Here is a 23,854-nt window from a genome sequence, read left to right as displayed (position 1 = left end):
TGGCGCCTTTTCTTTTCTGCAAAATTTGTGATCACTTAAAGTAAATACACAACAAATATTATGAAAAGAAACATTGTTTCATGCATTTTGTCAACTGTATACATATTATTTATATACAAATATGTTATACAAATGATGTGTTGTTGTTTTCTTGCTTAATATAAAAAAGGCTGCCGGTAAATTCAACAAGGACATTAAAATAAAGGTATAATAAAAAAGTGAGATTTAAGTCATATTTATTGTAGAACGTAATATACTTTGGTACTGCATTCTGTAACATTTATAAGGTTTAAAGTTACTTTCTATTACTTGTATTTTAAACATTCATAGTAAATATACATGTAAATAACTTGCATTAAGCCATTAACAAAGTTCAGGTTAAAAATAATATTATTTTTTTGTTCAATTTATCTTTATATAGTTGGAATAAAAATGCATTGCAGACACGAAAAGCTTTCAAATACATCTCTATACACGTAAAGAAAGAATATTCAAAGAAATAAGGTAAAAATTCTTAAATATCTAATAAAACAGGTTTTTCTTTTTACACTTTCAATTACATAAAACACATGCAACAAGAATGTTCGGCACAAATATCGCGATGAAATATTCTTGGAAATAAAATAAAATTAAAATCTTACAGCACTATCATGTATAAATTATCTCTACAAACATGCAGTTCTAATCTGCCTTAAATGAACTGATAAATTATTTTTATAATACCACCCATTTAACAATGCCCGACCACAAATATTCCAAGAAGAAAAAGAATTGATAATTGTAAACAAAAACCAATTAAAATGTTTCACTACATTTAATTATCATACTCAAAGTTCACACACGCGAGCGCACAATTTATACATAAATAATTCTTGTAATATATATTTAATACTTAGTTATAATTCTTTCTCTCCACGTTTCTAAAATGTGTAGTTACTTCAAAATATTTAAGGATAATATATTCCATGTAGAATTCTTTTTTTTTTAAGAAATGTACACATCAAAACTTTGTATAATCACATGGATACTGTGCGGCGTTTTTAAAAGTTGTTCTGAAAGCGGCAAGCTGGCAGCTGGATGCCGCTGCCGCTGTTGATGAACTCTGGCTTTGATTCCCGAGAATCCGCTGGGATTCAAACATGTCTCTCATATTAGCAAAGGGCGAAGACGCCGCGGCAAAATCCGAGCCATGATGATTAAAGTCTGTTGAAGGAGGCATGTACCACGAATTTCCACGGGAATATGCCTGTCCACTTTGGGAGCCACTGAACATTGATGAAATAAGTCCATTTCCTTGAGGTAGATTTGAATGACTATTTCCATGTGCCGGCACCGGCGTTGCATGGGGAGAATTTCCGGCACTACCGCCGGAATTTTCTTCATTTGGAGATAACGTGTTCCCTGTGGTGGGAGATCGTCCAGTTGGGCTACAAATTCCGCTCGGAGATTGGAATAATGTCTGAGCACTCAAATTGTTGGCGTAACCATAATTACTGGCGGCTGTAGAAACACAAGAACTTCTATACATATCCGTCGGGCGCGTGTAACATTGTAACATTGGGGGTGACAGTAAATGTGTAGCACTACGTCCACTTAAAAATGAGTTCGTCGGGGTTATATCTGTTAGATGGTTTGTCATCAGATTTTCCACAGAAAATGAAGATGCCGGCATCTCACTGCCGTTCGGTTCCGTCGGCAAGGGTAATGCATTTGGACTAGACTGAATCCTTGATAGACAATCCGATTTAGAAGTCTCTCCTTGTTCTATCTTAGCCGACGATATTTTATCAAGTAAATATTGCTTATTCCCGTAAGATGTTTTAAAATCATTTTCCGACTTTGTTTGATTATCCTTTTTAGCAGCAGCATGAATTTTTGTTTCATTTTTGCTTGGTGTTTTAACAGTATTTCCATCATCTTCTGCATCAGAATCATTATTTTTTCTTGTTTCGCCGCCATCTTCGGCTTCTTCTTTGTCCGCATTTGGTCGTTTGAATCGCCGGCGTCGACGCAAATAGCTCCCGTTGTCGAACATGTTGTAACTGTCTGGATGCAGTGTCCAGTACGAGCCTTTTCCTGGCTTTTTATCATCTCTAGGAACTTTGATAAAACATTCATTTAAAGATAAATTATGGCGTATGCTATTCTGCCAGCCTTGTTTATTTTCCCTGTAAAACGGAAACCGGTCCATGATGAATTGATAAATTCCGTTTAACGTGACTTTCTTATCCGGCTGGCTTTGTACAGCCATTGCAATCAGAGCTATGTAACTGTACGGAGGTTTGACCATGTCCTTGGTGCTGTGGTGAGGTGGTCCATACGGTGAATACGGCGTGTGCCTGGTCATTGAGTACTGGTCAGCGGCAGTTCCGGCGTACATCCCCATACCGCCGACGGTCATACTTCCGTAGCCTGCATGCCGGTAATAATTATTATCTCCGAATAGCGATGGCATCATGCTTAAAGATGATGAGTTTGTTATACCGGACATTCCCGGCGACATGCCAGGGTACCGATGAGTAAGTCCGCTATGTTGCATGTCCAGAAAATTACCCACAAAACTATCCTTTTCACTTTTTCCGATCATTGGCTTGGTTTGAACTTTACACTTAACACAGCTAGAACATTTTATTTTTATTCTCTTCAAAAGTTTGTTATCTGACTAAAATGTGTTTATATACGAATTATACGCAACCAGAATTTTAGACAAGCAGTTTTTCGTCAAATTCACTCTGATGGAAATTCCTATCGGCGTAGACTCCGCCTACCGCACGATCAGCCAATAGTGTATTGGCAACTGATAAAATCAGCGAAAAGCGGATACTTCAACGAAAAGATATTGGAGAATAAAGCGTTGAAGAGCGTACAAATTAATTGTCAAACTTCGCGAAAGGTGTCAATAGAATAAATTAAATGGAGTAAACAGTTGGAAAATAAACCAAAGTGCCGGAGGTCGTCCTGTGGAACAAAGTTTATGAATTTCAAGTGACCCTTAAAATGTACTAATCACACAATGAATATATGGCCTGGAGTACCCACTTACTTTTATTTGTTAAGAAAAATTATTCATTTCAATAATTTTCGAAGTTTTCTATCGGGTGGGCAGGAAAAGTTCACGCCAGCTTTTAGAATTACATTAATACTACGGTAAATGGGTAGAGTGAAATTTATGGTGTCACATAACATAAATAATAGACCTACGTGCGTAATGAAAGCATGTTCGTAATTCAATTTTCGAAAAGTCTTGTAAAATTACAAAACCCAGACGAGGAAAAAAAGGTTATTAAAATACTTTGAATTAGAAACTGTCAGTGAGCCCCTTTGCAATTAAGCGGGAGTTTGATTCTCGCAATAAATTATTCCAATATTTAATAAAAAATGTATTTTTATACTGTATATAAAATTATTTTATTCATAGTCAAGTTATGAAACCAACCTTGAACACTGTTGATAAATTTGATATGCAAACCTATACCTATGAAAAGAATATTGTATTTTGTTAAAATGTCATATTGTTGATGTAAATTACATTTTGTTAACATTGTGTCAATATGAACTGAACTTTTATTTCTTTAATTTGTACATAGAATAAGAAGAGAGCAATTTATTTTATAGATATTTTATATACATGTATATTACAAAACGAGTTACTGACGTTTATACATCGTTTTATTATTATTATTATTATTTCATCTTCTTTTTGTTGTTTCTCTTTTCTCTTGCTGTTCTAATGTGCGATATAAAAAACTATATGATATGTATAACATGATAAAATATTTACAACAAACTTGTATCAAGTGTATTACTTATCAATATTTTCATTTAAAGTCAATATTTATGCATATAGATTAAAATATTTATTTTGTCATGAATACGATACATGTACATTTATAACGGGTCATTCCCAATACACAAATAATCATAAATAAAAAATCAATAAAATATTATTTTAAAACTAACGTCTCGCAATGTTAATGGAACACTTATAAAGTCCAAAAAGCCTTGAAACATCAAATCTGAAATTCTTACATACGTAGAAAATACGCAAAAAGAAAATAATAAAAAAATACACAGAAATATAAAATATATTAAAAACAGTGTTTTGTGGAAATCTAAACGTTTAAATCTTGTTTTCATTTTGGGTCATTTGTACGCTTAATTAAGGGAAGAATACGGAGTGAGCGAATGATCTAAAATTTCGCAAAAAAGTTATTGGTTCCAAACTACACCAAACAGTACAAGAATTTCGAATAGAATATATCCAGGATTATCATCTATAATACATTGTATAAATTATAAAACAGCGTCAACCATTTACATTAATCAAATAATTTTTAGGATGCACACGCTTTCATAAAATATAATGTAGAAAAAGACATTATTTTCGCAAGCAAAATTCAACTATTAAAATCAATTTACTTTATAAGTTTTAGGTAGTATCAAATAATTGAATGTTTGAAAATGATATTGAATTGTATATTATTTCGATTGTTACATTAATGTACAAAATAAAGTGTTTTGATCGTATACGTTTTATATAAGGCAAATTATTGTTCGCACTCTTTTCAAGTTCGTATAATTCAATTACAAGAATAAACAGACAGTGAATACAGGAGATGCACATGAAAGAAATCGAAAATGAATTATTTTACTAAATTTAATTATTCGCCACGTTTCTACCACAACACTACCGCATCGAGCTGTGAGGTTATGTATTTTGTCAACTGCACAATTAAAGATCTGACACTTATCGCGATACAAATTTATTTGAATATTTTATACTCTATTAAAATTGATAAGGAAATGGGATGTTCTGAACAAGGCTTATCGGGCGGTGATTATTATTTCTCTCATCTTCGCAGCGGTATTTAATGATCCGCGGAGTAATTCTAGCTTTATTCCTGCAACAACGAGATCCCATAGGATCTACTTTTCCCTCGTGGAAGAAATGAAGCACGTTGAATGCATAAGCACGTGTTACGAAGGCAAATTTTGCGCTCTTTTCGTGCCGAAGATGACAACGATTACGAGTTGGATGTTTAGTCAATGCCAATAATTGATCTTCACACGGGACCAATTATTTTGGCGCAAATGAGTCTAATTAAGCCGAAACTGATGAAAATGTTTCACATATGCTTACGAAGATAGGGCCACTTAGCTGCCAAAAAGTTGAATATTTCGGGGAAATAAAAACGTATAAAGGAGAGAAAAATATAAAGAATATACCGTTTCCTCTGAAATTCACGTTTGCAACGCTCATGCACATTTTGGGTGTGTCTATGAACATATCATACGAACAAATTTATATATACCTAGCAGAAAAAACGAGTCGATTTTCACATATAAAGATTAATTATTGTTAATTTCTTCTAAGCTAATTTAACCATTGTTCTTAAAGTGTTAGACCAAAATAATAATGACATAAAATACAGAACTATTGTTTCGATTTCTTTGCTATTCATATGCACATAATGTTGAAATGGAAAAGTCCTTTTAAACACAGTCATTTTACTTTTTACCACAATTATTGTTTATTTTAATTTAATAATATTTTATTGCAACTATTCTATACATTAAAACATGTAAGGTGACATGAATAATACAAAATCAAATATTCACAAAGACATATAGTGCAAATGGGTCGGGCTAAAACAACATTAGCAACAGTCCTCCCTAAAAATTCAATGTGTCATATATATTCCGTAACTTTTCTTGTAAAAAATACCCTTTAAAAATAGTTACCTATATAACGAAAATAATGACCAGTCACTATATTTTCAATAAAAAATTATAATATAAATCTAATGATCTTATATATCAAATGATAGCAGAATACACAATATTGGATTGTACTAAAGTAGTTTTTTTATAAAGATTTCAAGCAATCCATATAATATCATACAAATACATGAACATAATAATATTTAGCTTTTGGAAGAATGATATTATAATATGATTTGAATTTTAAAAAATATATTAGTGTTTGAAGTTATTTTTGTCCAATAGGATAACAGTATTTCAAATGATTTGTTACATATTTAAATCGGCTCGTTGTTAATCAGTCTGCGCCGGTCTTGACCAATTTAATTTTGTAAACTTTTAATAATTACCTATACTAAATGTATGCCCACATTCATGTTATTTTTTAATAAAAAAATAAAAGTCTTCAGATTTTTCGTTGAATTGTGCCGAGTGTGCTAACACTTGACCTATAGCATGCCTAAATATAAAAACTAGCCCTTTTCTACGTTTGAAACTGGTAGAAAAGGTGACTTATAAAATTTTAATAAGTGCCATTTGTTTGACGAATATTTATATGTTTAATCATTCTTGCTAGTTTAAAATGTGCGAGGTTTTCCGGCAGTTAAAATTAGATCATGCCCTTTTCATTGTTTACATGGAATCAATTTGTTTATTTTAATCAGCGTCACAAAATAGCTGCCAGCGTTCATTAAAATCATGTTGTATACTCTGTATGACACAAAATTACGGGTGATGCAATTTCCTAAAATCATTAATCGCACAATTTCCCTTATACAATTCTATGCTATTCGTTTTTGCTTGATTATTATTTTTTATTATTATTATTTTTATATTTTTATTTTATTTTAAAATTCTTTATTTGCTAAAGATATGTTTTGCTAACATTTGTATTGGAACACGAATTGACTATTGCTATTAAATCGTGTTGGTCTTATTTAGTTGTATTCATCGTACATTCTAAAATGAACTTATTCCAGAAAACGAAATGTCAATACTCGCCTCACCTTCCCAAAACACCTGTATACCAGCCAGGCATCGTCATCTTATACAAATAATTTCACGGTTGTTTTAAACTTTCTGTTTTGCGGCTATTTTTTCGGCCGATGGACATGTTTTCTAGTTTACGTCAATCATTCCTGCCGTGTCAAAAATTCTGAATTAGATTCAATTTATTTTGTACAAAAGCGCCTGACCACCCAGACAATATGCGAACTTGTGTGTTATGCGGAACTGCCTATCGGAGTGTATTAAACGGAGAAGTCTGTCTATCTGCGGCCCCATAAGTGATTATATTTGTTTAATGGCATTCAAATTTTCGAAATTGATTTGAGATGACATGAAGATGAACATTGCGATCATATCTCACATAAAATTCGCCTGACCAGTCCTTTACAAGGGATAGGAATTTATGTTAAAAGCAGGCGTGCGTCCGACGGTCAAACGCTGTTATTATTTTTGTATTACGTAGGCACAGTTATGAAAAGGTATATGACACTATAATTGATTATCTTTTTATCTTTTTTTATCTTTTGCATTTTTTAAAGCTTTGTGTACATTGTATATTTATTTACGGTTGGTAGTTGCATGTCTGCATCGTTTAAAAAGTCATGTTATTATAAAAAAAAGAATGCTCGCACATAAGAAGATATTTTCTTTATTACTCATTTCACGTGGTCACAATTATGTCCAAGAAAAAAATCCATGATAGAATTCTAACTTAATAGTTTGATAATGCGCTGAAAGAGCGATAATCCATTAAAAGAAATAGCAGATTTTATACAAATTATAATTCCAAATTTCGAATCACAGACACGTGATAGACTACAATAAATTTGTACAATCTTTTATAAAATCCTTAGACAAAATGGACTGTGTAGCAAAATACTGTGGCACTTTATAGGTTGACTTTGTTGATTTTACCAACAAAGTACGGCGTAGAGTAAGCAAAGTTTGCTTTGGAAACTTGTTGGAATATAAACATGTACAGGTTTTCTTAACAAATACACACATCTAAAGCAAACTTTGCACGGTTATTATAGAACGATTAGAATGTTGACATATAGCCGCCATCACAACATTATGTGTATATGTTGAAAACATTGAGAAATATTTTCTCCACCTAGGAATAATAATAATTATCCCACTTGGCCAAAATTTATTGAACGTGCGTTATTGCGAAGAAAATTGCCTCCGTATTTTGTATTATTTTTCCATGGGGTTTGAGTACCAGTAATGCTGATGCAAGGCAGATCTTATAAAGAATTTGTGACTACTCAATCTGTTTATAATGAAAATACTCGGACAGAATACTAATCTTCTTATAGAGCACGTGTCAATTATTATTACGGTTATGAAAATATTGGTGGAATGAAGTGGAAAGTGGCAAAGAGATGGATTCCAGTTGTCCTATTCTGTCATGCTATTTGCACTTTTTTTTACTAGTATAGTTTATTCTGCAAATGTACAAATGCATTACTTTGAATTTTTTATATTATTTTTGTTAGGTCATCTTGTTTATTTTTTAAATCAGCTTTTTATTTGTATTTATTGCTTGTTTTGGGGTTTTTCTTTTGTACAGAAAAGTCAGGAACTTTTTAAAAATTTACAGAGAATGACTAGACTACGTAGATATATAATTTTATTTTTGTAAGATACTGTGTCATTCAACACCACTAAGTTTTTGTATTGAAATGATAAAATGCCACTTTACAAATATATACGATTCTAAATTTTGAAACCTTTGTTTTCTCAACTGTCGCATCCTTATAAATCAAATATAGGTAATGCTAGACAATTGTGTTTTATTTACCTTTTTATTTGGAAATAAAATGTGAATAATCACGTTTATACTATCTGATAATATTTTTTTTAAATGACAATTTACACTCAAAAATGTTTCACAGTGAAACTGTTAATATGTCTATAATTTTGAGAAGTAAGTATCGAGATATTTAAATATTATTGAACTGAGTTTAAAAAAAACACAGTGTCTGTATATGAATGTTACATAAAACATTATAATATGAATTTTCGAAAGTATTTGTCTCATATTATTTATTTAGTTTTACCGTGCTAAACCTAATTTCCCTGGGGTTGCCTGGCATCAGAATTTGCAGTAACCGTATAAACCTGATCGTAAAAGGCAACTAACTGTAATCTATGCATTTCTTAGCTCCAGCATGTGACGGGGTTGCATGTGGGTGCGCATTTAAACAGAACAAGTTGGACCCTAAGGTGATTAGACCATGCTACCAGCGCAGTTCTAGACCATTCTAACCCCTGTACTTTTGCCTTACCAGTCAGTCCATTTTAATTTTTTTCCGTTATATTCCCAAAATTGATAATGAACAGTTCGGAAAATAGGAGCTGGAAGAAATTCAGCAGATAAAGGGTTAAATTAATTTTATATTAATCTTATTTTTTTTCATAGGTTTCGTATATAGTTGATCATTGAACAATTTTACGTCGGTGGTGAATTATTTGCTTTTAGGAATAAGAACCATGTCAGCTTAAATACAGTTTTTATTTTTCAAAACATTTCTATTTTTGATCAAGTAAAAAAACTAATTGTTTAAAATATCAATTTCACAGCTTGGTTGTAAATAAGTGGACTTTGGTTTTAAAAAAAATACTATATTATATAGGTGTTATCTTCCATTCATTCTACATTTTATTTTAGTAAATCGACATATGTTATATCATCATCATCATCATCATCATCATCATCATCACCCACCACCACCACCACCCACCACCACCACCACCACCACCACCACCACCACCACCACCACACCACACCACCACCACCACCACCACCACCACCACCACCACCACCATCATCACCACCACCACCACCACCACCACCACCACCATCATCATCATCATCATCATCATCATCATCATCATCATCATCATCATCATTATTATTATTATTATTATTATTATTATCATTTCTATCATTACTATTATTATAATTATTATTTCATGACAAAATATAATGAAATAGTCTTTTAATGTTTGATTTTTTTATATGCTGCCTTATAAAGAACGCTTTTTATCTGTCATCACATATTGTTTCCCTTTTTTCTTCGTTTTCTTTATCCATGTATTATTTATAAATATAATTATATTTTTGTTATATTAAGTTCATATGTCAGAAAATTATTTTGTATAAACTATGAAATGTGTAAAAAAAAGTAGCTTTAGTGAAAGAAGTGAATTTTTAACACAGTAAGATAACTAAATTAAAATAAAATATACATTAAGTACGAGATAGACAACCTCTCATTCCTGATACAAAATAAATAATACAAGCATATAATCTTCTATGTCGGACATTAGCCAGCAAGTTTACTTTCAAAACAGATCAATTAGATATGTTCTTATTTCAATAATTTCACAGGCCGCCCAATAAACAAGCCTCTGTTTATTTAAGGCCGGATGACGGGTCCGGTAAGAAAGCGCATTATTTTCCCACATTGACAGCTCTACTGACACTTGTTTCATTAATCGTATTTTATCGGCACTTTCCGTCATACTTCGGTATAATACGATTTAAAGTTAGCATGGGGTCGGATTGTCATGGGGGTCGTGGGTTTGAGGGACAGGGGACATATACGAACTTTGGCCTCTTTTAACTTTTTTTTATATTTCTTTGTCTATGTTATTTAGTAGGGAATGAAGAACTTTTGCATGCTTTGATATCTGCATGTACTTTTGACTTTCCAAAAGGAGCCTCAAAAAGAGCTGTAACCTCTCGTTGCAATATCACTTCTATTAATATACTAGTATACGAATTTGTCCATTTATACCTAGTGATATAAAATACACAACATGTTTGTATTGGTTTGGTCTGTATATTTTTTTGTTTTGCATTACTTGCTTGCTTGATTGATTGATTGCTTGCTTGATTGATTGATTCGTTCGTTCGTTCGTTCGTTCGTTCGTTCGTTCGTTCGTTCGTTCGTTCGTTCGTTCATCATTCATTCATTCATTCATTCATTCATTCATTCATTCATTCATTCATTCATTCATTCATTCATTCATTGACAATGGGCAGTTGAGAATTCAAGGTAAGTGTTCACTTCAGTCTTGTTATATTTTTCTTCTTCTTTGGGATCATTGATTACAACACTTTTAACTGTCGAAAGTTGAGTATCGCTCAAGCTGGTGCTTGGGGATGGGGGCGTGGGGGATGTTGCACTTATCCCTCATGTATAAACTCAATTAAAGCCCAACCTGTAATTTCTATGTAATTTTGTTGTCATAAATGCTTAAGGGATCACCCATCTTTTAAATGTTTTTATCCCCTGTTGTACACAAACTCGGAAAATATATATCTCAATAATTATACATGTGCTAGTATATAAATACATTGATGCTTCAACTGATTTAACTACCTATGATATTAAATTGAAAAGACCTAGTAATAATTTCTCTCATGAATAAGTGAAGAATTATCATTCATTAAATATTAGTACAATTTATAAGTAAAAATCTATATTATTTTTTTATCCTCTGAAAGCTTTTTGATTTTATATTATATTATTTTTTCCTGAACATGTCAGAAAGTTCAGTATGAGATGCCTCAAATTACTTACATTTGACATATCTTATTATTTTTGCTTTCTCGTCTGCAAATCTAAAACAAAAGGCCCGATGCTAGAAGTATTTTATATCTGTTTCCAATTTTGATTTAACACCTGTTCACGAATTTCTCGACAGTTTACACGAAAATATAGGATTTCTAACAGCTAATTCCCGACTCAGTTGCTAAGAACATTCGGAGGTGTTTAGTTTCCATCCCAACGCACGTGCGGCCTCCAGCAGCGCTAAAAGCAGACGAACAGGTAAAAGATTGACAGAAAGTTAGATTGTATCCGATAGGAATAAGAATTTTGAGATATCTTATTTCAGAATTCAAATGTAAATAAAATTGGTTCCAGCCATTTGATATAGGGACCAATTATCAAAAGGAAAAAAAGGATATTCAAACAACCTATCTTTGCACTAAATGCAGATATATATTTTTGTGACCTACTTGAATAAGCCATTTCACCTTTTTTAGTAGATTAAAAGAAGCGCGGAAGGAAATATTTACTTAACATAGTTCTGTAATGGTAAAAAAAAAAAACATGCAAAAAAACAATAACAACAACAGTAGGACGTGATATTAACTTATCTCCCATATGGATTTACATTATGTTAAACCCGTTATCTTACGTTAATCCGTTCATACTAAACCTCCAAACGGACAACTAAGGGGAACTAATCTTGTTTTTTTTTCCTTTAATTTGTATGCCCAGACCCAGAATTGTCTTTTCCCAATGTTTGTGCTGGCAGTGCACTTTTAATCAATACATAATAAAATGAATCGTCTCTGCACGTGAAGAATGACTGATCACCGTGCATTATCTTGAAAAATGACGTGATTTTCAAATAATTAATAAATCGCCGCTCAATAAATACATTTGGAATGTAAACAAAAGTCACAAAGGGAAATTCGTAATTTTTTAATATATATATTTGTGTACGTTTGAGAGTGCGTCAAAACAGCCCAGGACTGTTTTTCACTACTGTTGGTGGGTTGGTAGATATGGTGGTGATGATGATGATGATGATGATGATGACGATGATGACGATGATGATGATGACAATGACGATGATACGACATTAACAACATCTATAATAACACTAATAAAAACTTAAGAACCAATTTGAACAACATACCAATCTTCCACGAGACCCTTAATAAGTAATGTGTAACTGTAAAATACATATTCATTTACAAACAATTAAAAAGCAAAACATTATTATCAAATCATACTTTATTTCCTTAGTATGGGTTTAGACAGCAATATATATTACATCAAGGTATGATATTGACGTTATAACACACGTCATCCTAGCAAAACGATAGCACAGGAAATAATTCAGAGGTGTGCTACATCTAATGATAACGTGACAAGATAGGCTCCTATAAGCCTACATAGCTATTAACTTAACTTTAGTAGATTTACATCTTGTTTGTTATCTTTTGGTATCATAGTTTCAAATATCCATAGTGTACGTTGCAACTTCTCAATTTAAAGAAATAAAACATTTGATATGAAGATTGAACAGTTGATAAAACCATCCCATATACTCTTTGATAAAAATATCAATAGATATCGACCCAACTATAAATAAAAACAATACTACTTCTAATCATCTATAAATATCGCATTATTCTTAAAGTGTAATTTCTGCACATTTGTACAGCCAATAAATGAGCATGTCTTAATGTATTGAACTTTGCATTGATATATACCCAGACAAATTTACAATACTCAAAATAAATGCTCCGTATGCAATATAGTTTAACATGTATATTAAAGCTTGCAGAGTAAAGTTGAATGTATTTTTAACCCTTTCAAACAAATATCAATACTATTTAACTACCAAATAACTTATTAAGTTTGTAGAAGGTCTTACGAGAGTAACATGGTACCATTGGGCGATAAGGCTCACATCGAAGTACAAGGCTTTCATTTAACAACTACTGCAAATACCCCCTTACTTTTTCACTGCACAGCTCGCTATACTCGCCTTTCAAAGTTAGATATATCTCTTTGAGTTTATACCCGAATGCTGCGTCGTTGTTTAAACTGTTAAGACTAGTAAGCAAACTGTTCATAACTGACCCAGAACCTAGACCTCTTTAAGCTAATAAAAATGTCATTTTAAAGGGTTTGGCAACATGCACCTGATACCTTTCATTAACGATTGAACATACTCCGCATCACCAATCAGAAAAGGAAAACAAGGTCAGTCAAAAGAATTTAATTTGATAAATTTCGTCAAAACAATTTTATCTTACGGATATTTTTGTTTACAAACATAAGACACGGTGGAAAGAACTGCATTGTAAGGTTATTTAAGCATTTGATTTACAGTTAACGTTCACATCAAATGATGAAAGATTTGTTAACTCAGTATTATTTTTTAAAGATAAACAATAGCCGTTCTGCGTCTGCTTTATTTGTATTTTCCAAATACACTGTATATTATAATGCATTACTTATGATAAACTTTATTTAAATTTGTTATGAGGTAATTAAATTTAAACCTCTTTTTTATTATACCCAATCCATAAGCACATTGTTTTGAGATGATTTGCTGTGAGATGGTGCAATTGGTGGTTTATCCAGTCTAGGATTCGAAATCTTGTAAGTTCTTACATTACCATACTGTTTTGGAAACACTAAGTCATTACGGTCTGCCGGCGATTCAATTTTTCGCAATCCTCCCGGAAAAGCTTTCCTTTTTCTATCCCAAAGTCTATATGCCTTTATGAGTTCTTCTCCTGTCATACTTCTGTCTATTTCCTCAGAGAAATCATCAAAGTTAAGATCTTCATCGAAAAACGCAGTATATTCAGATAATGAATCAATATCTGGACTTTTTGGAGGACTTCTCGGTGGACTCCGTTTAAACCTATCTTTGTTGAAAACAATACTAGTGTCGGGAAAATTAAGAAGTGATATATGTCCGTTTTGAACAGTTTCTAGAGTTTCCTTGTGATTCGCAGTTGATTTGTCATCTTCCGCAATTTGTATTGGTGAGTTAGCATTTGCAATAATATCAACAGGGTCTGACGCGTGAATAAGAACCTCAGCAACAGCGGGCTTTGCCGCTTTCCAAAGTGGTTTTGACTTCAACTCTTTGCCATTTACAGCTATTGACTTTGATGATGATATGATAGAATCACTATGATGCAGTTTTTCATTGTCTAAATGACTATGCTCGTATTTCATTGGTTTGCTTGTGTGAACAAACCTTTCATTGTATTGAACTTGCTTATCAGGGATTGATTGTTTATGATTTATGGTAACAACGTGTTTGATTCTTGGTTTTGCTATCTCTTTGTTGCGAACGTTTGTCCTACGACGTATTTGAACACCTTTTTTAGTTTGCTCTGTGCATAAATTTTCTTTATCCGAATCAATAGCCTTCTCATTAGACACAGTTAAAGAATCATTATGATTTTCAATATCGTCTTCCATTAGCTCACTCATTGCCGTTCTTTCTTTGATATCAACATGATCATGAAAATTAACTTTCTTTTGTTTATCTTTTGGCTTGTTCGAAGGTAATGGAACAAACATCATATCACCTAACCTGTTCATTGGCGTGTCCGCATACACTGAGAATTTCACTTCATCATCTGGACTTTTAATCCCATTTATTTCTTCTTTAACAAAAGGTAAATCGTCTTGATGGATAAGTCTTGGCTTGACAGGGATCTCCCTTTTAGACGAAGCTTTCAACACGTTTGATTCTCTGACGCGAACACCATGTTTTAGAATCCCTGGTTTTGTACTTTCAGAAGTGTCTGATATGATCTCAGGAACAATAAGATCGTCTCTAGTGTCAACATCTTTATTGTCGTCTAACTTATCCGGATTAAGAGCAGACAAGCGATGGGGTTTCAAGCTATGGTGTCTATGAACACGGCGTTCGTTAAACTTTAAACCTTCTTTTATTCGGTTTATTCTAGTATTTTCTTTTGCTGATGCGTCTAAAAGTTCCTTGAATAAAGACTTCTTTTTAGGCACCGGAGGTTTATCAACGATTAACTTACTCACAGATTCATTTGAAGTATTCAGTTCATCTACATTTCCGTTATCATTATCAAATATCTTGTTGTGATCCTGTTCAGCTTTCGATTTTCGAACCTTTGCATGCCAAGCGTTCGTGTATTGATCTTTATCGACATTGTCATTTTGACGCAAACGAAATTTCTCTGAGTATTTCGTATTTGGGTCATGAGGTTTTGTTTCTTTCAAAGTATGACGTCGTTGGATCTTTTTATGAATCTTCGCAAAATTAGGATTCAGTGGATTGAAGGGTGAGTAACTTTGAGGTCTTGATTTCTCAGTGTCTGATAGTCCGTCCCATTCTGGTGTTCCCAGAGAGGGTAGAGACATTCTATCATGATTGGAATCTCGGAAAGATCTTCTTGTACCTTTTGAATGTCGTCTTTCAATTGTGTCATTGTTAAACTCATCAAAACTGGCTTTGTCAAATTCGATCCGAGGAAGCTCGTCAGAAAATAGTTTAAAATGTTTTCCACTCGTCCTATGTCTTGATCTCGTCCCGTAATTGAAAGACATAGTCTTGCTGATCTTTTAATTACAACTGTAATCCTCACAAACTTTGTTTCCACTTCATTTTCATTCTAAAATATGCCTTAATATCCCTTCATATGTATTTCCTTAACAAAGACTTATCCAGGCACATATTTGGTACGCATATCATCCAATTTTTGATATTGAGTATAAGTTCATTAAAGACAATGTAATACACAAGATTTACTAATTCTTAAATACGACCCCGCCCATGACGAGGGCATATCATGTCGTTTATCAAATGCTCAAATTACGCCTGAATACGGTAGACATCTTGCTAAACAATAATTAAAAATCTAAATCTTTGTTTTGTATTACTCTACCTGTATAAAGAAGTATACACATGGGTACAAAATGTCATTGTAAATAAGGCCTTGTTAATCTTGGCTACAGACCCGTACCCTTTTCACACAATCTATACCCGCTCACATATCATAAATATCTTAAGTTGTACTTTGCCCTTATATTTTTGCTGCATCCAATAAATTCTTTTGATATGTGATCAAACAGGCCATTTATAGAAACACAATGATGACAATTAACCAGATGTTTCTGATAAGATTGGTCACGCACGTCTGTTTTGTTATCTAGATACCATTAGTGTATCCCATTTTATTAAATCCTTTTGTTTCAAATAACAAAACAAATACAAATATAAAGCACTCGTTCAAGGTTCAAGTTAACAATATTTTAACAGTTGATATATTTTCTTACATGTAAAACAAAATTTTAATGGCAGGACAACACTAAAAATTACTTTTACGGCCATTTACTTTATGTTTACTATCTTAACAAATTTTCGTTGATATTAAATGTGTAATGAAAAATGTATATTAGACCAAGGTCTTCGAAAGACCCTGATTTGACCAATAGCGTGCCGTAGTTCATTGCAAATAATAAATATATTTACTAAAATTGAAAACAACCTTATTCATTTTTATATATAATATATTTTTATTTTATATTCTAAAAGGATTAATGGAGAGAAAACTTACAATCGCTTGAAGCTGAAGTTCTTTTTTTTATTTAGGTGCTCAATGTACGAATTTTTGGTCTTATTTTACTCCAATCTGAAAGTAGAAAAGATGACTCTGAAGTTTAATTTAAATCAAGTATCAAGGTAGCATTTCTTACTTCCCTTGGAAATATAGAAATTGTTTAAATATTGTAATCCAATGGCGCGATTTCGATGCTTATCGAGAAGTAATGTTACGTGTTCTATTTTGAGTTCTTCGTATAGATTATATACATCAGAAAGAATTTGTTTTAAGTAGAATAACTAATTCAAGATAAACTATTGTCAAAAAAGACATTTTTTTTAAAAAAATTCATGCGGCTTTTGAATCATTAAAAGGGAGCTGCAGAAGGGCTCTCTAGAAACAGGAGTTTCACCAAGAGAAGGACCAGAATGTGATAATTGAAAGAATAATATCCTTCAGCCTGAAGCTCCAGAAGCTATTGTTTATTTAGTGAGTCGATTCCTTCTCTGCAATGTGTTAACTTTGACCAAGAGCAAGCTGAATTCATTTTTCTATACAAATTCCTACTTGTTTCATATGTAGAAACCAGCAACAATTTTTGGCCCTTTTAAGTGTTGGTGTGACGTAAAACCCTATAAAAACACCAACTTTATCAGAACAAGGCACTGTAGCTATTTTTAGGCCCATTGCCAAACAGAAGCACCATTACAATGTCAAATGAGTTACTTTATTTTTAATTTTGAGTTCCATTTGAAACAGATGGGTTTATGTTCGGCTACTGAAGTTTCACAAACTTGTTCATTGACTGGTTGTAATACAAGTGTCTTCTGTGTAACACCTCCTACCCGTCCCGCTAGACACATGTATACATCTCCTTTCCTGTAAAGAAAAGTCCATACTGTTAATACTAGTATATGTAAATATTATAAATCCTTTTCACCTAGCCACCATTATAATTGATATGTAATTATCTGCCGGCTGACGCTGCATAAGCCTTTGGTTAAGACGGTTTCCGAGGAGAAAGGCTCCAAATTGTTGTAACAGTTATTGGTACGTCCCAATACTTCTTTCTCTGACCGAACGTCCTCTTATATTTTTTGTTCGATGATGCCCTTATTAGTGCCTTGCCGGTTCGGCTGTGTTTTGCAGCAGACATTACCTTATTTTGTTCATCCGTTACAAATTGTTTCAATCATGATTTTTATCCCTTTTCATACTTTATTTGTTTTGTCATTATTTGTTTGGTAGCTCGGCTAGGTTTTATCACTACTCCGTGGAAATATGACCTATAGCATTTACATATTACATGCGGTCATGTGTTGCTGGATTGTGTTTGGGATGCATTCAATGAAAGCCATCCTTTCTGGTTAACATTTGTTTTCATAATTATGATATCTTTGAGTTTTACTTTGTTACAGCATAACACCATTCATTAACTTCTAGTATCACGTCAACGGTCTCAGACATCCATTTACCAGACTCGAAAGTAGTGATCTGCAAAGAAAACTTCTGTTTTTAGAATTGAAGAAATTACAGACTTTGACCAAGCATGTCAATGTTTGGACAATTGGTTTAGAAGAGTACAATCAAGTTTCAAGTCATTTGAGTTTGAACGCATCTATGCTTCAAGAAATGATTTACGAACTTCAAGACAATTTGACCCACTTGATCAGTTTGTCAGAAAAAGACTTTTTGAAAAATAGATACATGTACGTTCATATATAACGTTTATGATTATAATGATGTGCCACTTAATAAATTTTAGAAATCGTCCAAAATTCCAAATGTAAATAGTGATGCAGATGACTTTCTCAATGAGTTTGTCACACCATCAGTTGTTGAAAACACCGATCCATATGCAAAGGAAACATTTTTTGATGGCGATTTTCAGAATAAATGACATCATACTACTTATTGAGGATGGAAACGACATCGACATTAATCGATATACATTAGTGTTTTGTTTGTTTATGACATCAGTTTAAACACACCACCCAAATACAGTATTACCTCTCCGTGCAAAATTGCACAAGAACTTGAAAATACTATACAAATAACTACTTCATATGACAAAAACGAACAAGACCTACTCGTGACCAGACATAGAGTAAGTGATAATGTTACCCATAAAAGGCAAAATCGAAAAAGGAAAAGTAATATCATTGGGTAGAAGAAAATTATTAGGAAAAGAAAAAAAGGGTGAGAGTACAGTTACAATAAAACGGGAACAAGAGATCCAATGCTAATATCATGAGTTGTATGATGAAAACATAAAAATAATTCAGAAAATAGTTGCTAATAAACATTAGCAAATAAACTAACTTTGCCTTAGTTCCTATAAAAAGTAATAAAGAAGATTTAGGAAGCTTATCAACAGGCAACATTAACTGCCAAGTTCGATAAGCCTTTTCCTAAGAAGTATTATGTTGTAAAGGTCATCAATAACTGGTTTTCGGAATTACATGTATTGATAAAAAGGAAAATCTGCACACTTAATTCACAGAAGCGGAAAAAATATTCCTGAACACATTAAAAATTCCCATGTAGTTGGAAGTGGATGTTGTGTATGCCTCGATAGATAATATGAAAACAAAGATTAATAAGTAGGACACAAAACAAAAACCAGAGGGGAAAAGGTTGATTCACAGGCGGGGCGTTATTATAAATAAGAGATGAGTAACAATAAAAATGCATGGTAAAGTAAATTAACACTTAAACATGATGACGTGAAAGGCGTGCAATCATTTTCTATTTCAAATTACTTGCTGATGAAACTGAGTCAAAAAAAGGCATATATTCTGAAACGTTTACTACCAAGTAAAGCAAAATACATAATACATACATACATGTAGTAACCAATACAAAAATATAAAGAAAAAGGGAATTCCTAAAGAAGACCTAATTAACGGCAAAAGTGAAAATGTTGCACGCTCAGTTTGGTTGAGCCTGTTCAAGAAATAATGAAAAGAAGAAACTTATGCTTGAATTTTCAAATGAGGTAAACAAAGTTTCAAATGAGGTAAACACGAACTGGGAAATATTTAACATCATATCAAGTTAAAAGGAGAAGAATTGAAATAAAAATCTGTCAAGAATATCAACTCTCAAATTTGTAAACGCACCTAATTCCATAAACTGACAAGAAAGATAAATATGAAAAAGTTGTCCAAAGCCAATGCCATCCTATCAGATTATCAACCATTTTACCGTGATATACCTCATTAAAATATTGTCTCAGGGGTCCACCAGTGCCAAAACGAATGGAGTGTCTCTAATTAAAATGCGTTATAAAAGAATACGCGTATGTACATAACAATACATAAACCTACTCTGATTTGTGAGCTGTAAATATACAATACTTTCAATGATTTTTACTGGTTTCTTTTTATCCAACGGGAGAATATGTTTGATCTAGTACTAAAGTCATAGGAATATAAGCATTGAAAATTTTATAAGTGCTTTGATAAATTATTTTATTTCTTCAAAAACTAAATGCTTGCTATGGTTGGTATGATTGGTATACAGACAGGCTTGTATTGCAGGCAGCTTGGAATGCATGAAGGTAGGATGGGTTGCAGGTGGGTGGTAGTAGAGTAGGGAGGAAGGTAGGTAGGTGGGTATCTCGGGCGAAGTTTGTGCTTTCTAGTGAAAGATGACTGTTTGTAATTGATAAATGACACAGAATCCAAGGAAAGAGGTGACTATCCACTAGCATATGTCTTAATTATTGTTAAGCATATATTAAAACAAGTTAAAAAATATCATTCACATATTTTAAGCATAAACTCGGCGTCGAGAAGTGGTCAATTTTGAATAAATATGAAATAATCATTATTCGATAAATTAAAGGGAGATACAGGCAAAATTTTCATTTCTTCATTTCGAAGTTTTCATTCATTATTCTGTAAATTTCCTCAATATGAATACACTAGGCAGTCACAGGAACAAATCTTCTCTCATTATAATGTATTAAATGATGGTTTTCTAACCTGAACACGTGGGTCAGGTTAGAGCGTTAAGATTTCACAATAGTTGTCACAGTGAACTTTGGATGGCAAATGAATGACTTAGACTTGTTTCAATCATACAATATCCACAATATCTGTTTTTGCAACTTCCAGGGAGTGTTCAAGTCAAAAAACTTGTTTTAAATATAGTCAGTGATTCTTTCGGCTTCTAAATTTCGTTCAACATATATAGATATATTTACCCTTCAAACCGAAAATAAATAGAGTCTAATACAGAAATTCATGTTGGGATTTTAAAAATGTCATTTTAGCGTGATTTGAAATCATAAGATCATTTTAATATTTTTGTCATTAATTTGCCTGAGTATCCCTAAATGAAACGTCGTCTGCTCAATTTTCTTGTCATTTTGATAACGACCTTGATCGCTCAATATATTACAAATAATCTAAAACAGACGATATTCCTCCTATAATTTTACATCAAGGGAGAAAATTACACACTTGTCATATTAACTAAAATATACCATAGTTGTTTACCTTAGATATTTTAACTTATTTGTGTAAATCATATAAACATTAACCAATATGTTTGAACATAATACCATAACCCGCCATGCATTTATGTTTTAATCCAAAAGGATCTGTACATACAATACTGATTATTGTCATGACAAAAATAAAAATAGGAAGTCCTGAAGATGAATATATTTGAACCAAAGTAAATGCACTAATAGTTTATTGCTCAATAACCTTGTTGAAAATTGAGAAAAAAAACTCCATAGAGTAAGAACTGACGTAATTTGTACACAGGTATTGTTTTCTAAATCGATATTCGATCTTGATCTTGCTATCTTAACAGATAGACTTTAAGAAAATACTTATTTATATATTTCTTTCTATTGTGCATGGGCTTTCACTACTTAAATGGTTTTAATATTCAATGTCGACGCTAACTTTTCCTAAATGATTACTCAAATGTATTGTAAAAAAATAAAATGTATTGTTTTCAGAGTATCTGACAATTACGAAAGACCGGTAGGGCCATTTCAACTTCATGAATTCTCGATTTCATCTTCATGAATTCACAATTTTAACTTCGTGAATTCTTATTTTCAACATACGGAATTCATTATTAAAGCTTTATGAATTCCCGATTTCAACTTCACGAATTTACGATTTTAACTTCATTAATTTTGAATTCACGATTTCAACTTCACGAATTCAACTTTGTTGATTCACGATTTCAACTTCACGAATTCACGATTTCAATTCCATGTATTCAGCTTCGTGAATTAACGATTTCAAATTCACAAATTCAACTTCATGAATTCACGATTTAAACTTAACGAATTCACGTTTTCGACTTCATGAATTCACGATTTCAACTTCACAAATTCACGAACTTCATAAGTTGAAATCGTGAAGTTAATATCGTGAATTTATAAAGTTGAAATCGATAATCAAAGAATTTGAAAATTATTAATTCGTGAAGTTGAAATCTTGGATCAACAAAGTTGAAAGCATGAATTCGTGAAGTTGAAATCGTGAATTCGTGAAGTTGTAATCGTGAATTCGTGAAGTTAAAATCGTGAATTCGTGAAGTTGAAATTATAAATTCATGAAGTTGAAATCGTGACTTCGTGAAGTTGAAATCGGGAATTCATGAAAATGAAATTGGGAATTCGTGAAGTTGACATGTCCCCACCGGTCTTTCGTAGATAATAGAATATAACCGATTTTCGAAACAATGCCGTTTACCCAAGGCAGCCTGTCGGAAACCTGCCATCATCCAAATCAGCATACGCATTTGCAAATAGTTCCTAATATGCCCTACTTTTATATATTTTTTGTCGTTTTGTTTTTTGATATTCGATGCCAGTGTTTACTACTTTAAAGTAAGTTAGTCTATAATTGAAGGTCAGTATTATCGTAAATGATAATGATGATAGTATTTTGTATTATACGGGACAATAGACCACTAAAGAGTTATATACGGATGTTGTTATAGTATGTGTGGGAAAAATGTTCTGTTCTGTTATTTGATTCCTTATTACATACAATGCATCTATATATGGCAGAAAATAAATAATTTTATAACAAAATATTATTCTTCATCACATAAATATTCAAACATACATTTTAAAAAAAATATTTTAATTGTATTCAAATATCACATTTCTGTTGTTCTTAATTAATTATTTAATTAATTTTATCAATATTTGAGAAATATGGAAAATGTGCCCATAGTATACAATCCAGCTTCAATGCACTGCTTGTCCCCTTTTCATTATGACAAAATTTGACAAGTTTAACTTATGAATAGAATTATATTTTGATAATTATAAGATTCATTATTTTCAATCTCGGCAATTGGTTCAATTAATAAAGACAAAATGTTGTATAATGCTCATCTACAAGCATTTCTCTACTTTGACACCATTGGGTAATTTTTGGTATCAGAATGATCAATGTTCATATTGATTAAGAAGTAATAATTTTCATATTGATAAAGAAGTAATAATTTTCATATTGATTAAGAAGTAATAATTTTCATATTGATAAAGAAGTAATAATTTTCATATTGATTAAGAGGTAATAATTTTCATATTGATAAAGAAGTAATAATTTTCATATTGATTAAGAACTTATACTTTTCATATTGATAAAGAAGTAATAATTTTCATATTGATAAAGAAGTAATAATTTTCATATTGATTAAGAAGTAATAATTTTCATATTGATTAAGAGGTAATAATTTTCATATCGATCAAGAAGTAATCATTTTCATATTGATTAAGAACTTATACTTTTCATATTGATAAAGAAGTAATAATTTTCATATTCATTAAGAACTAATAATTTTCATATTGATTAATAACTAATAATTTTCATATTGATTAATAACTAATAATTTTCATATTGATTAAGAACTAATAATGTTCTTATTGATTATTGATTTATTATTACCCTGTGG

General features: G+C 31.9%; 1 protein-coding gene across 1 annotated transcript; it reads right to left on the bottom strand.

Annotated features, from left to right (window-relative positions):
- Window positions 1-222: 222 nt before the first annotated feature.
- LOC132750931 (forkhead box C1-A-like) lies at window positions 223-2,954 on the bottom strand. Its single transcript, XM_060741021.1, has one exon. The coding sequence runs from the start codon at window positions 2,585-2,587 to the stop codon at window positions 1,001-1,003; it is 1,587 nt and encodes a 528-aa protein (XP_060597004.1). The 5' UTR covers window positions 2,588-2,954; the 3' UTR covers window positions 223-1,000.
- Between the last annotated feature and the right edge of the window lie 20,900 nt (window positions 2,955-23,854).

This window comes from Ruditapes philippinarum, unplaced genomic scaffold, assembly GCF_026571515.1.
Source record: "Ruditapes philippinarum isolate M1 unplaced genomic scaffold, ASM2657151v2 ctg795_1_1_1_1, whole genome shotgun sequence".
Classification (NCBI taxonomy): Eukaryota; Metazoa; Mollusca; class Bivalvia; order Venerida; family Veneridae; genus Ruditapes; species Ruditapes philippinarum.
The sequence above is the reverse complement of the archived record's forward strand: the minus strand, read 5'-3'. Positions and strand labels throughout refer to the sequence as shown.